At 46.8% G+C, this 16326-nt stretch overlaps 1 protein-coding gene across 1 annotated transcript; it reads right to left on the bottom strand.

The window, feature by feature from the left end:
• Nucleotides 1–12404: 12404 nt before the first annotated feature.
• LOC148139998 (heat shock 70 kDa protein 1B-like) lies at nt 12405–14784 on the bottom strand. Its single transcript, XM_087979146.1, has one exon. It carries the CDS (start codon nt 14675–14677, stop codon nt 12749–12751), a length of 1929 nt encoding a protein of 642 aa, XP_087835272.1. The 5' UTR covers nt 14678–14784; the 3' UTR covers nt 12405–12748.
• Between the last annotated feature and the right edge of the window lie 1542 nt (nt 14785–16326).

The raw sequence follows: 16326 nt of genomic DNA, 5'->3' as shown, positions 1-16326 counted from the left end.
AAGAGAAATTGACTTAGCTGAAACAACATAGAGAGTTTGTCCAGGTAGTTGAAACTCTTTCTTCGAGCTGAAAATCAAGCCATGTTTTATACAATCTTGTACAATGATGCTAATTAAAAATATGGAAAATGCAATGTATTTGATAATTAAGTAATTCAGTTACGATGGTGATAACTGCAAAGCAGGTTAATTTCATCAGTGGTTGCTGTGGTTCTGTTCGCCCAGCTGGAAGTTTTTGTTGCAAACGTCCCCTGTCTAGGTGACATCCTCAGTGCTTGGGAGCCTCCTGTGAAGCGCTTCTGTGGTGTTTCGGCATTTATAATGGCCTGTCCCTGCCTCTTCCGGTTGTCAGTTTCAGCTGTCCACTGTAGTGGCCGGTATATTGGGTCCAGGTCTATGTGTTTGTTGATGGAGTTCGTGGATGAGTGCCAAGCTTCTAGGAATTCCCTGGCTGTTCTTTGTTTCGCTTGCCCTATAATGGTAGTGTTGTCCCAGTCTTACCACAAATTCAACCCAAACTCTGGGTCAGATAGTTGATGACACTTTTGTAATCATTAAAAACACGGAAATAGAGAATACACACCGGATCATCAACTCCACACCAACAGGAATCCGATTCACGAGAGAGGAAGAAAAGGACAACCAACTACCATTCCTCGACGTGAGTGTGCAGAGAACACCAAACGGAGAATTCACCACTAAGGTACACAGGAAAGCCACACACACAGACCAAGTCCTGAATTATGAAAGCAACCATCCCAATACACACAAACGAAGTTGCATCAAGACACTATTCAAAAGGGCCACAACACACTGCAGCACACCAGAACTGCAAAAAGAGGAAGAGGAACACCTATACAAGGTATTCGCAAAAAACGGATATCCTCGCAATTTCATCAACAGATGCCTAAGGGAGATACAACAGAACGAGGACATGCCGCAACCCAAAGGACTAGCCACACTACCATACATCAAGAACATCTCTGAACTGACAGCCAGACTACTGCGACCACTAGGACTTATAACAGCACACAAACCAACAGCCACTCTCAGACAACAACTCACCAAAACGATGGACCCGATACCCAGCATGAGCAAAACTAATGTAGTGTACAAAATCCCATGCAAGGACTGCACAAAACACTATATAGGACAAACAGGAAGACAGCTAACGATCCGCATCCACGAACATCAACTAGCCACGAAACGACACGACCAGCTATCCCTAGTAGCCACACACGCAGACGACAAGCAACATGAATTTGACTGGGACAACACTACCATTATCGGGCAAGCGAAACAAACAACAGCCAGGGAATTCCTAGAAGCTTGGCACTCATCCACAAACTCCATCAACAAACACATAGACCTGGACCCAATATACCGGCCACTACAGCGGACAGCTGAAACTGACAACCGGAAGCGGCAGGGACAGGCCACTATAAACACCGGAGGAAACATCAAAGAAGCACTTCACAGGAGGCTCCCAAGCACTGAGGATGTCACCTAGACAGGGGACGAAACGTTTGCAAGAAAAATTTCCAGCTCGGTGAACAGAACCACAGGAACGAGCACCCGAGCTATAAATCTTCTCACAAACTTTGATCATAAGTAGTTGTTGCAGTGTGGGAGTAGGTTTTCGGGCTACCATGATGCCTTGGGGTAGTAGTAGTCTGGTGGTCATCTCTGCAATGTTTTTGTGTAGTAGGGTGACTAGAGTCACTGGGCATGTTGAACGTGTCTGGCGTTGACATCCCACTGGAGATGAAATAAATGGCACCTTATGATCCTTTGGATGCAGAGGACAGTGTCAAAAGTAGGCACAAGGGGGACCCTGTCGTTGGGGAGGGAAGGGAAGGAGCGATGGCAGAATTGTGGGAATTGGGTTGGATACGGCTGAATGCCCTGTTAATCATGGTGCTGGGGAATGCTCGGTTGAGGACATGGATATCTCTGTGGTCCCTCTGCGGAAGTTGGCGTCATCAGAACAGATGTGATGGAGACAGAGAATGGAATGTGGTTCTTAAATAAAGCAGGATATGTGAGTGTATATTCGATGGAACTGTGGGAGTTGCTGGATTAGGGATGGTTATTGGTGACCTGCCAGTCTCAGAAATGGAAACAGAGATGTGGAGGAAGGGAAGGGAGGAGTCAGAGATGGACCAGGTGAAGGTGAGAGCAGGATTGGTCACATCTACTGTATTCGCTGCTGACAATGTCAGCTCCTCTATATTAGGGAGACAAAGTGCAGGCTGGGTGATCACTTTGCAGAACACCTACTCTCTGTCTGTAAAAATGACCTTGAGCTTCCACTTACCTGCCACTTCAACACCTCTATCCCCCATGTTGCCATTTCTGTCTCAGACCTGCTGCAGTACTCCAGTGAAGCTCATCAAAAGCTGGTGGAACAACTCCTCATCTTCCCCCTCGATATCTTACAGCCTGCAGGGCTCAGCAATGGGTTTAACAATTTCAGAGCTTGACCACCTTGTTCATTTCCCATCCCATACCACCATGTCCTGTTCCCTATGGGTTACACTCAGCATGTACAACCCATTTTCACCTGTTCCCAATTCCCATTTGTATCCCCTCAGCATTTCTCTCTCATGAATTATCATCAGTAATCCCTTTGTCTGCTACCCCATCTTTTCTCTCTCTGGGCACAGACTCCCATCAATTTTGACTTTGAGTGCGAGCAGCAGCTAAGGTAAGACAGTTTGTTTTAAAATTACTTACCGGTAGCGGGCAGCGTTTTTTTTTTTCTCTCTTTACAGAAAGAGCGGGAGCAGCAGGGGGAAGTGACGAAGACCGGAGGGGCAGCCGGGTAGGTTTTTTTTCCCTTTAAAAGCTAGCAGGAGAAGAACCTGAGGCACTACAGAGGTAGTGTCTCCCACCCGCCCTCCTCCTCTAACCTAAATAATAAGACCCGTTGTGGTAAGTAGGTAAGTGTTGCATTTTGCTTGTTGTACTCTTTAGACCCAGTTTTTTTTTTATAAAAGGTTACTTTCAGAGGGATGGCAGTGAAGGCAGTGCAATGTTCCTCTTGCAACATGTTTGAGGTGAGGGATGCCATGGACGTCCCTGCTGATAACACTTGCAGGAAGTGCACCCATCTCCAGCTCCTCCAAGACCGTGTTAGGGAACTGGAGCTGGAGTTGGATGAACTTAGGATCATTCGGGAGGCAGAGGGGGTCATAGATCGGAGCTTTAGGGAAGTAGTAACTCCAAAGATGGCAGATAGATGGGTGACAGTGAGGGGGACTGGGAGGAAGCAGCCAGTGCAGGGACCCCCTGCGGCCGTTCCCCTCAAGAACAAGTATACCGTTTTGGATACTTGTGGGGGGGACGACTTACCAGGGGCAAGTAACGGGGCTCAGGCCTCTGGCACGGAGCCTGTCCCCGTTACTCAGAAGGGAAGGGTGGAAAAGAGCAGAGCAATAGTAATTGGGGACTCGATAGTTCGGGGCACAGATAGGAGGTTTTGTGGGAATGAGAGAGACTCACGTTTGGTATGTTGCCTCCCAGGTGCAAGGGTACGTGATGTCTCTGATCGTGTTTTCCGGGTCCTTAAGGGGGAGGGGGAGCAGCCCGAAGTCGTGGTCCACATTGGCACCAATGACATAGGTAGGAGGAGCGCTGAGGATGTTAGGCAGGCTTTCAGGGAGCTAGGTTGGAAGCTCAGAGTTAGAACGAACAGAGTTGTTGTCTCTGGTTTGTTACCCATGCCACGTGATAGAGAGTCGAGGAATAGGGAGAGAGAACAGTTAAATGCGTGGCTACAGGGATGGTGCAGGAGGGAGGGATTCCGGTATTTGGATAACTGGGGTTCCTTCTGGGGAAGGTGGGACCTCTATAAACAGGATGGTCTACATCTGAACCTGAGGGGCACCAGTATCCTTGGTGGGAGGTTTGCTAGTGCTCTTGGGGGGGGTTTAAACTAACTCTGCAGGGGCATGGGAACCCAGACTGTAGCTTTAGGGTGCAGGACCTGGAATGTAGGGAGGTTCGGAACATGGCATCAATTTCAAAGGAGGGTGCCTGTAAACAGGAAAGTGGTTTGAAGTGTGTATACTTCAATGCAAGAAGTATACGAAATAAGGTAGGTGAACTTGCAGCGTGGGTTGGTACCTGGGACTTCGATGTTGTGGCTATTACGGAGACATGGGTAGAACAGGGACAGGATTGGCTGTTGCAGGTTCCAGGGTTTAAATGTTTTAGTAGGGTCAGAGGTGGGGGTAAAAGAGGGAGAGGTGTGGCATTGCTTGTCAAAGATAGTATTACAGCTGTGGAAAGGACGATGGATGAAGACTCGCCATCTGAGGTAGTTTGGGCTGAGGTTAGGAATAGGAAAGGTGAGCTCACCCTGTTAGGAGTTTTTTACAGGCCTCCTAATAGTCCTAGAAACGTAGAAGAAAGGATTGCGAGGATGATTCAAGAGAAGAGTGAAAGTAATAGGGTGGTTGTTATGGGGGACTTTAACTTTCCTGATATTAATTGGGAAAGCTATAGCTCAAGTTCGTTAGATGGGTCAGTGTTTGTCCAATGTGTGCAGGAGGGTTTCCTGACACAATATGTAGATAGGCCAACAAGAGGTGAGGCCATACTGGATTTGGTTCTGGGTAATGAACCAGGCCAGGTGTTAGAATTAGAGGTAGGTGAGCACTTTGGGGACAGTGACCACAATTCGGTGACCTTTACTCTAGTGATGGAGAGGGATAAGTGTGCACTACAGGGCAAGAGTTATAGATGGGGGCAGGGAAATTATGATGCTGTGAGGCATGACTTAGGATGTGTGGCCTGGAAAAGTAAGCTTCAAGGCAAGGGTGTAATTGATATGTGGAGCTTGTTCAAGGAGCAACTATTGAGTGTCCTTGATAAGTATGTGCCCGTCAGGCAGGGAGGAAAGGATCGTGTGAGGGAGCCGTGGTTTAATAAGGAATTGGAATCTCTTGTTAAATGGAAGAGGGCGGCCTATGTAAAGATGAGGCGTGAAGGTTCAATTGGGGCGATTGAGAGTTATAAGGTAGCCAGGAAGGACCTGAAGAGAGAGCTAAGAGCAGCAAGGAGGGGACATGAAAGGTCCTTAGTTGGTAGGATTAGGGAAAACCCTAAGGCTTTCTATAGGTATGTCAGGAATAAAAGAATGACTAGGGTAGGAATAGGTCCAGTCAAGGATAGTAGTGGGAAGTTGCGTGTGGAGGCTGAAGAGATTGGGGAGACACTGAATGAATACTTTTCGTCAGTATTCAATCAGGAACAGGACATTGTTGTCAATGTGAGTATTGAGTCACAATTAAGTAGAATGGATGGCTTTGAGGTATGTAGAGAAGAGGTGTTGGAAATTCTGGAAAGGGTGAAAATAGATACGTCCCCTGGGCCTGATGGCATTTATCCTAGGATTCTCTGGGAAGCAAGGGAAGAGATTGCAGAGCCATTGGCCTTGATTTTTATGTCCTCGTTGTCTACAGTAGTAGTGCCAGAAGATTGGAGGCTAGCAAATGTGGTTCCCTTGTTCAAGAAGGGGAGTAGGGATAACCCTAGTAACTATAGGCCGGTGAGTCTCACTTCTGTTGTAGGCAAATTCTTAGAGAGAATTGTAAGGGATAGGATTTATGAACATCTGGATAGGAATAATGTGATCAAGGATAGTCAGCATGGTTTTGTGAAGGGCAGGTCGTGCCTCACAAACCTTATTGAATTCTTTGAAAAGGTGACTAAGGAGGTGGACGAGGGGAAAGCAGTAGATGTGGTGTATATGGATTTTAGTAAGGCGTTTGATAAGGTTCCCCATGGTAGACTACTGCAAAAAATACGGAGGTATGGCATTGAGGGTGAGTTGGAGGTTTGGATTAGGAGTTGGCTGGCTGGAAGAAGACAGAGGGTAGTAGTTGATGGCAAATGTTCATCTTGGAGTGCCGTCACTAGTGGTGTTCCGCAAGGATCTGTTTTGGGACCATTGCTGTTTGTCATTTTTATAAATGACCTGGAGGAGGGGTTAGAAGGTTGGGTGAGTAAGTTTGCGGATGATACGAAAGTCGGAGGAGTTGTAGACAGTGAGGAAGGATGTGGCAGGTTACAGCGGGATATAGATAAGCTGCAGAACTGGGCAGAAAGGTGGCAAATGGAGTTCAATGTAGCTAAGTGTGAGGTGATTCACTTTGGTAAGTGTAATAAAAAGATGGGGTACTGGGCTAACGGTCAGATACTTGGTAGTGTGGATGAGCAGAGGGATCTTGGTGTCCATGTACACAAATCTTTGAAAGTTGCCACCCAGGTAAATAGTGCGGTGAAGAAGGCATATGGCGTACTGGCTTTTATTGGTAGAGGAATTGAGTTCCGGAGTACTGAGGTCATGTTGCAGTTGTATAGGAATCTGGTGCGGCCACATCTGGAGTATTGTGTGCAGTTTTGGTCGCCATACTATAGGAAGGATGTGGAGGCACTGGAACGGGTGCAGAGGAGGTTTACCAGGATGTTGCCTGGTATGGTAGAAAGATCGTATGAGGAAAGGCTGAGGCACTTGGGGTTGTTTTCATCGGAGAAAAGAAGGTTTAGGGGTGACTTGATAGAGGTGTATAAGATGATTAGGGGTTTAGATAGGGTCGACAGTGAGAATCTTTTTCCACGTATGGAGTCAGCTATTACAAGGGGGCATAGCTTTAAATTAAGGGGGGGGGTAGGTATAGGACAGATGTTAGGGGTAGGTTCATTACTCAGCGAGTCGTGAGTTCATGGAATGCCCTGCCAGTAGCAGTGGTGGACTCTCCCTCATTATGGGCATTTAAGCGGGCATTGGATAGGCATATGGAGGATAGTGGGCTAGTGTAGGTTAGGTGGGCTTGGATCGGCGCAACATCGAGGGCCGAAGGGCCTGTACTGCGCTGTATTCTTCTATGTTCTATGTTCTATGTTCTAATTTGATTGACAACTTTCTCGCACGGGCGCCTACATACAGCCATCTTGCCCAGACAAATACATTCCCCAATGAGCACACCTTCACATGTATATCCTCACAAATACCCATCTCCCACTCACACACATCCCTCCACACATGCCAAAATCCTCCTCCTCCTCTCTCTCTCTCTCTTTCTCTCTCTCTTTCTCTCACACCAAAAACAGGAGCAGGAGTGACCCCTGGAGCTGGCTCTGTCATTCATAAAGATGGCGGCTGATCTGATTGTGACCCTAACTCCATTTTCCTGCCTGACTCCCACAACCTTCGACTCCCTCATTGATCAAAAACCGGTTTAACTCAGCTTTGAGTCTATTCAATGAACTGGCCTCCACTGCTCTCGAGGGGGAGAGAATTCCAAAGATTAATGATTCCCGAGACACAAAATCCCTCCCCATCTCCATGTTAATTGGCAGGGCCCTTACTTTGAAATTCTGTCCCTGGTTCCATGTTCCCCCACGATGGGAAACAGCCTCTCAATGTCTACTCTGTCAACGCCTTCACCATCTTATACATTTCAGTAAGAACCTCTCGTTGCTCTAAACTCCAATGAGTACATCCCCAGCCTGAAACCTTTCATCACGAGGGAACTGCTTCAACCCAGGAACCAACCGAGTGAGCATTCTCTGACCTGTCTCCACTGTTTCAATAAAGCACTTTCCTAATGTCCCCTATTTCAATCTAACCAGTACCAGCTGAATTTCTTTCTATGACATTGGACTTCAGGTGGTTTAATTTTTTTTTGAGATCAGATTCAGCATTTTCACTTTCAACTTTCAAAATCGACATTTCGGGCAGGAACCCTTCATCAGGAATCAGCTCCTGCCTGAAACGTTGATTTTTCTGCTCCTCGGAAGCTGCCTGACCTGCAGTTCTCTTCCAGCACCAATCTAATCTTGAGTCTGATCTCCAGCATCTGCAGTCCTCACTTTTGTCTTGAACAAACAGGGCCTTGTTCTCAGTGAGGCAGCTGGAGCAATATCCCATTGAGTGTCAACTCAGAGGAAAAGCTTGGAATAGGCTGGAATAATATAAAAACTGTGGAGTTTGAAATTTTTTTCCATTTGCAGCTGTAAAGATCCACATTTATTTGCCGCCTCACACTACACTTTACAATATAATGCTGACTCATATTCTTATGATCGAAGCACACTGTCCCCTGCTATTCACACATCCCCCACCCACATCTTCCTTCACACACACACACACACACGTCCCTGCCCTCACCATACACATACACACACACACACCCCAACACACATCACCCACCCCACACACACATTCTCTCTCTCTCTCTCTCACACACACACACACACACACACACGCAAAGATATGCCCTCCCCTTTCCCCCAAGGCACTGTCTCTTAATCTGTGTTTTCTCCCAGTCTCTTTCAGCGATCATTTAGAAGGATTGGTGGTTGAGAGAGACGACACCTAGTAAGCTTGTTGCACTCTTATCGTTCCTTAGCTGAAGACAAATGCATTCCGCCCTTGGACCTTGTGGGAAATCCACTTCCTCCAGATTTGGAATGCTCTCGGCTCACCAATACAGCCAGGCCTCCTCCATCCCATTATTTTCTGAACACCTTGTCATCAGGAATATTTAGCACTCAGACCTGCCCTTTCCAGAGGCATATCTCTTGTCGTGCCGTCCAGGCCAGCTTTACTGCCCTTCCCTAATTTTCCCTGAGAAGGTGCCTTATTGAACTGATACAATCTGTCTGTTTTGGATAGACCCACAATGCTGTTAGCGAGAGGATTTTAGGATTTTGATCTATTGTCTCTGTTAGTGCTGTCTCTTTCTCTCTCTCTCTGTCTCAGCTTTTTGTGCTTTTATATATCCTTCACTAATATTCTCTCTTGGGTCCCATGGCCTCATTTGCAGTGATCAACATTGCCACCTACTGTCCTGGTAGGGAAACTGCTGCGGAAGCTGGTCTGGGATCGCTCTTGAATACACTGCATTGGTGCCATAGAACATAGAACGCAGAACATTACAGTGCAGTACAGGCCCTTCGGCCCGCGATGTTGCGCCGCCCTGTCATACTAATCTGAAGCCCATCCCACCTACACTATTCCGTGTACGTCCATATGCCTGTCCAATGACGACTTAACTGCACTTAAACTTGGCAAATCTACTACCGTTGCTGGCAAAGCATTCCATACCATTACTACTCTCTGAGTAAAGAAACTACCTCTAACATCTGTCTTATACCTATCTCCCCTCACTTTAATGTTGTGTCCCCTTTGCTGTTCCCATACTTGGAAAAAGGCTCTCCCTGTCCACCCTATCTAACCCTCTGATGATTTTATATGTCTCTATTAAGTCACCTCTCAACCTTCTTCTCGAACGAAAACAGCCTCAAGGCCCTCAGCCTTTCCTTGTAAGACATTCCTTCCATCCTGGGCAACATCCTAGTAAATCTCCTCTGCATCCTTTCCAAAGCTTCCACATCCTTCTTATAATGCGGTGACCAGAACTGTACACAATACTCCAAGTGTGGCCATACCAGAGCTTTGTACAGTTGCAGCATAACCTCATGGTTCTGGAACTCAATCCCTCTATTAGTAAAGGCCAAACACTGTATGCCTTCTTAACAACCCTGTCAATCTGGGTGGTAACTTTCAGGGATCTGCGTACATGGACACCGAGATCTCTCTGCTCATCTGCACTCCCAAGAATCTTGCCATTAGCCCAGTACTTTGTATTCTGATTGCTATGTCCAAAGTGTATTACCTCACACTTGTCCACATTAAACTCCATTTGCCACCTCTCAGCCCAGCTGTGCTTCGTATCTATGTCTCTCTGCAACCTACTACATCCTTCGTCACTATCCACAACTCCACTGACCTTAGTATCATTCGCAAATTTACTAACCCACCCTTTTAAGCCCTCATCCAGGTCATTTATGAAAATGACAAACAGCAGTGGATCCAACACCTACCCTTGCGGTACGCCGCTAGTAACTGGACACCAAGATGAACATGTTCCATCAACTACAACCCTTTGTTTTCTTTCAGCAAGCCAATTACTGATCCAAACTGCTATGTCTCCCACAATCCCATTCCTCTGCATTTTGTAAAATAGCCTACTGTGGGGAACCTTATCAAACGTCTTGCTGAAATCCATATACACCACATCAACCGGTTTACTCTCATCTACCTGTTTCCATCCGTCACAGTCCAGTAGAGCTGGTTCATAACACAGCATTTGTTCATGGTTGATGAATGACATTATACCTGGCGGATACTAGAGCTGTAATAAATCGGCAGACTATTTACAATCCAGACTATTTGGTTTAATTGGTCTGATTTTATATAATCTCTCAGCAAAAGGCATCATAAACTATGTCAGTGGTGAGCCTGCCAATTGTGCCAATGACTGGAACAACAACAACTTATATCTGTGCAGCTTAGCTTTGTAAAACATCTCAAGGCATTTTGCTGTAGCATTACTGGGCAAATTGTGATGGAACCAGAAAGACACATTTGAATAAATGACCTAAACCTGGTCAAAGGTGAGCCAATTAGAATACAGAGGGTCCAAGAGATTTTGGGAAGTAAATTCCTGGCCACTTCATGCATGGCAAATTACAAATGGGGACAGTGTTGGGGAACGGACAGGTTCTGGTGCAGGTTATGATACAGTCAACAAGACACATCACTCTATGGATGTGCATTAACTGCAGTAGGGAACTCAGACCAGGATTTCTTATATAGTTTGCTTGTTAGCAGGGTTTGGGCATTGCTGGCTGGGTTTATTGCCGGTCATTACTTGCTGAGAGGACAGTTAAGAATCATCTCCTTTCCTCTCGTTCTGGAATCACATCAGCTAAACCAGGTAAGGATGGCTGATTCTCCCCTAAATGACAAGAGGAAGCTAGAGGTTTTGAAACCACAGTTGACAGTGATGACTTGATTGGCATTGGGCCACAGCTGTATTCCATATCGGATTGAAACTAAAATATAATTTCTCCATCTCTGGTGGTTGGATTCAAACCTATGCCCCAGAGCTGTATTCTGAACTGACAGGCTGAATCCGCCAACCCCAGCCGATTATTCAACACCACGTAACCCCCACTTGGTCACCCTGTGATGCCATGGTTGTAGTCAGCTACTCAGCACATGGACTATTTGTACACCTTCTAAAGATACAATTTATTAATCTCAGAATTTATTAATCGCCGAAATGATAATTCTGAATTTGGGCGACAATCTTGCCTTTTTGCCATAAGCAAGATTTGTCCTGAAGTTCAGTTTGAATTGAAAATAAAACATCAACATGAGAAACAGCATGTGATCACAAGCAAGCAATTCTTAAATGGCCTTTGTACAGAACGACATAGAGTCATAGAGATGTACAGCACAAAAACAGACCCTTCAGTCCAACTCATCCATGCAGACCAAATATCCCAACCCAATGTAGTTCCACCTGCCAGCACCCAGCCCATATCCCTCCAAAACCTTCCTATTCATATATGCATCCAGATGCCTTTTATATGTTGTAATTGTACCAGCGTCCGCCATTTCCTCTGACAGCTCATTCCATACACCTATCACTCTCTGCATGAAAACATTGCCCCTTAGGTCTCTTTTATATCTTTCCCCTCCCCCCAGGGAAGATCTTTGGCGATTTATGCCCCTCGTGATTTTATAAACCTCTACAAGGTCACCCTTCAGTGTCCAACACTCAAGGGAAAACAGCCCAAGTTTATTCAACTTCTCCCTATGGCTCAAAATCTCCAATCCTGGCAAGATCCTTGTAAATCTTTCCTGATCCCTATCAAGTTTCACCATATACTTGCAAGAGGAAGGAGACCAGAAGGATTTTGAACTCAAGGAAATACTAACATTTCTCAGTTTTTGGTCAGGTCGCACTTTCAGTTCTGGTTGTGACACGACAGAAAAAATGTGGAGACTTTGAAGAGGGTTCAGCAGATGGTTACCAGGACGCTACCTGGATTAGAGAGTATGAGCTATAAGGAGATGCTGGATAGACTAGGGTGGTTTTCTCTGGAGCAACAGAAATAGAGGAGAAACATAAATAGGATTGACAGATAACACTTCTTCCCCAGATATGTCTAATACTGGAAGGCATGTATTTACGCTAAGGCGAGGTGCCTGGAATGGGCAGCCTGGGGTAGTGCAGGAGGTAGACACCATAGTGACTTTTAATGGGCTTTTAGATCAGCACACGAATAAACATGCAATGGAGGCAGATAGACCAGGGGGATTGCCAGGCAGAAGGGATGAGTTTAACTTGGAGCCGTGGACGACGCTACATCATGGGTCGAAAGGCCTGTTTCTGTGCTGTACTGTTCTATGTTTCGTAATCTGGAGTAAAAATAACTCAGTGCTGGTGCAAAAATGTGTCAGAAATGCTTTGCAGTAGGAAAACAAAGAAAAATCATTCACAGTATGTGTGTCAAATCATACACCTCAGAAAGAAACATGCAGAAATCAATAAGAACATTTATTTTTTTAAAAAAAAAGAAGTGAATTTGTAAACAAAAATAAATATTTTTCTGTACATTAAGAATTATCCCCTATATAAATCAAATATAACAAGATTATGTTCTTCCAGAGTATTCAGAAAATTAATTCACCACATTGACAAACATATTACAAAATGTCAACAGGCTCCAAGATCAGTGACATCGTAACTGTTACAGCTGGCAGTAATTTCTGCAGCAACCCTCTCCTCTCCCTGTCACTGAAAGAGAGAGATCTTGGTGCTCACCAAGTCCCAGTCTAAAGTTCAGTCCTGGATTGCGGAGGCTCTGACTTTCTAGTCCTTTAATCCATCTCCTCCACTGTTGGTCCTGTGGAAGTGGCACATCCAGCCTGGGCTCTGCAAGAACCCCCTGCTGCTGCTGCTCCTCCTTGGTACAAGTTGGCAATGATGGGACGGCAAAGATTTTCCAGTTCTTTCAGCTGGTACTCAAACTCCTCCTTGTCTGCCATCTGGTTGTTCTCCAGCCACAGGATTGCCTGGTTACATTGTTCAAGAATTTTCTTCCGGTCTCCCTCACTGATCTTAGTTTTCACATTCTCATCCTCCACTGTGCTCTTCATGTTGAAGGCGTAGGACTCTAGACTGTTCTTGGCTCCGATCCTTTCCCGCTGGGCATCATCCTCATGCTTGTACTTTTCCGCATCCTGCACCATCCTCTCAATCTCCTCCTTACTCAGCCTGCCCTTGTCATTGCTGATGGTGATCTTGTTCGATTTGCCAGTGCTCTTATCAACAGCAGAGACATTCAAGATGCCATTGGCATCGATATCAAAGGTGACCTCAATCTGGGGCACACCACGAGGGGCAGGAGCAATGCCACTCAACTCAAATTTACCCAGGAGATTGTTGTCCTTAGTCATGGCTCGCTCCCCTTCATACACCTGAATAAGGACACCAGGCTGGTTATCAGAGTAGGTGCTGAAGATCTGGGTCTGCTTGGTGGGAATGGTGGTGTTGCGCTTGATGAGTGCAGTCATGACACCTCCTGCTGTCTCGAGACCCAGAGACAGGGCAGCGACATCCAGGAGAAGTAGGTCCTGAACATTCTCAGACTTGTCCCCCATCAGAATAGCTGCTTGAACAGCTGCACCATAGGCCACAGCCTCATCAGGATTGATGCTCTTGTTCAGCTCCTTGCCACTGAAGAAATCTTGCAGCAGTTTCTGGATCTTGGGGATGCGGGTGGAGCCCCCAACCAAGACAATGTCATGGATCTGTGACTTGTCCAACTTGGCATCTCTCAGAGCTTTCTCCACTGGTTCCAGAGTCCCTCTGAACAGGTCAGCATTCAGCTCCTCAAACCGAGCCCTGGTGATGGAGGTGTAGAAGTCGATACCTTCGAACAGACAGTCAATCTCAATACTGGCTTGTGTGCTGGAAGACAGGGTTCTCTTGGCTCTTTCACAGGCTGTCCTCAGCCTCCTGACTGCCCTCTTGTTCTGACTGATGTCCTTCTTGTATTTCCGCTTGAACTCTTCAATGAAGTGATTGACCATGCGGTTATCAAAGTCCTCTCCCCCCAAGTGGGTATCACCAGCTGTTGATTTCACTTCAAAGATACCATCATCAATGGAGAGAATAGACACATCGAAGGTGCCACCCCCCAGGTCAAAGATGAGAACATTGTGTTCTCCTCTGCCCTTCTTGTCCAGGCCGTAGGCAATGGCAGCTGCCGTTGGCTCATTGATGACACGGAGGACATTGAGACCAGCGATCACACCAGCATCTTTGGTTGCCTGGCGCTGGGAGTCATTGAAGTAAGCAGGCACCGTGATAACAGCATTGGTGACAGGGTGTCCCAGGTAGGCTTCTGCTGTCTCCTTCATTTTGGTCAGCACCATGGAAGATATTTCCTCAGGGTAAAAGGCTTTATTCTCCCCTTTGTACTCAACCTTGACCTTGGGCTTCCCTCCATCATTCACCACCGGGAAGGGCCAGTGCTTCATGTCAGTCTGGACAACTTGGTCATCGAATCTCCTCCCGATGAGCCGCTTGGCATCGAAGATGGTATTCTGGGGGTTCAGAGCCACCTGGTTCTTGGCAGCATCTCCGATGAGCCTCTCAGTGTCATTGAAGGCCACGTAGCTGGGGGTGGTACGGTTGCCCTGGTCATTGGCGATGATCTCCACCTTGCCATGCTGGAAGACCCCAACACAGGAGTAGGTGGTGCCCAGGTCAATACCAATAGCTGTTCCTTGAGCTGCAGGCATGTTGATCAAAGTCTGTGGTAGAACTGAGTCTTCTCCTCTGCTGTGGAGTGCTCCCTTCTGTCTGCCGCAGTGACCGAGCTGTCACTCAGTGTCCAATCAATGCGAACGACTGTGATTGTGACGCTCAGTGGGAGCTGCGGCCCTTTAAATAGAATGTGTGGGCGGTCCCGGGCAGGTGGGGCCGGGTGATTGGCAGCGGCGCGGACCAATGGTGGAGCGCGGCGGTGAGGTCACGGCGGAACGTTGTGGAAGGTTCTGAGGCGGCGGCCAATGGGAGCGCGGACGGTTCCGCGAGACGCCGAGAGCCCGAGAGTGTTCTGGAAGGAGCGAGCCCGGGGGAGAAGGTTCTGGAAAGAGGCGGAAAGTTCCAGAGGGATCTGTCCCCCGCCCCCGCCCGGCGGCAGCGGGAAAGGATGGGGGGAGGGGGTGTGGATGGAGGGGGATCTACTGGGGATCGAATCAGCGAGATGTGAGCAGCAGAATGTCCCAGATGCAGCGGATCCCTGTGAAGGCGGTCATTGACAAGTCCTGATGCACAAGGACAGGACAGGAACTGGACTTTACCGCCTACCTCCCCCATTCAACACACTCCTGAGAACCTGATGTTTGCATTTTAAATCTCTAGTCACTTGGGACAAAATAGAACGTATTATCCGAATGTAAAATTATTTCATGGTGCGAGCAAAACTGTCCTTTCTTTTCAGAAAAAAAGAAGCAACTTGTCCAGGAATATTTTCAGTTAATTAACTGCTATTCTCTTTGGGAAACATAGCAGCCAGTTCTCAGACAGGAAGCTCCTGTAAACAGCAATGTGAGAATGACTGAATAATTATTGAGCGTTGTTGTGGGATGGATATTGGCCAGGGAGCGGGGGACTACTCAGCATCTCCCTGACCCTCCTTCATGCGTTCAGAATGATCGTCGTTTCCTGTAAGGTGCTGAGGGGGGAAGATGAGGTGTTGTTCCACCAGCTTGTGACTAACATCACTGGAGCACTGCAGCAGGACTGAGACTGAAATGTTGACAATAGAATCATGGGGATGTGTTGAAGTGGCAGGTAACTGGCTCAGGGTCATTTTTACAGACAGAGCCTAGTGTTCAGCAAAATGGTCACCCCCCGCCCCCTCCCCAGTCTGCATATTGTCTCTCAAATGTAAAGGAGACTGCATTGTCAGCAGTGAATACAATAGACTGGACTCAGTGAAGTGAAAATGAATCAGTACTTCAGCTGGTCCGTGTTTTCTGGAACGTTGGATAGTGAGGAAGGAAGCGGGCAAGAGTTGCACTTCCTGTGGGAGCAGGGGATGGTGATGTGGGGCTCTCGGGAGGTGTGGAGGGTAGAGGGTGACTGGACCAGATGGAATAGTCCCTATGGAATGCTGAAAAAGGAAGGGGGCACAGTATGTGTCTGGTTATCGGAGAAATTAGCCCAATAAAGCAGAGATCATAAAACACAGATGGTAGTGAAATTAACAAAGATTTTATTAACACCGCGATATCACGAAAGAGAAATTGACTTAGCTGAAACAACATAGAGAGTTTGTCCAGGTAGTTGAAACTCTTTCTTCGAGCTGAAAATCAAGCCATGTTTTATACAATCTTGTACAATGATGCTAATTAAAAATATGGAAAATGCAATGTATTTGATA

The sequence above is a fragment of the Chiloscyllium plagiosum genome, unplaced genomic scaffold, assembly GCF_037043375.1.
Source record: "Chiloscyllium plagiosum isolate Xiang-an unplaced genomic scaffold, Cpla_swu_hap1 HiC_scaffold_35, whole genome shotgun sequence".
In the NCBI taxonomy this organism is placed as follows: domain Eukaryota; kingdom Metazoa; phylum Chordata; class Chondrichthyes; order Orectolobiformes; family Hemiscylliidae; genus Chiloscyllium; species Chiloscyllium plagiosum.
The sequence above is the reverse complement of the archived record's forward strand: the minus strand, read 5'-3'. Positions and strand labels throughout refer to the sequence as shown.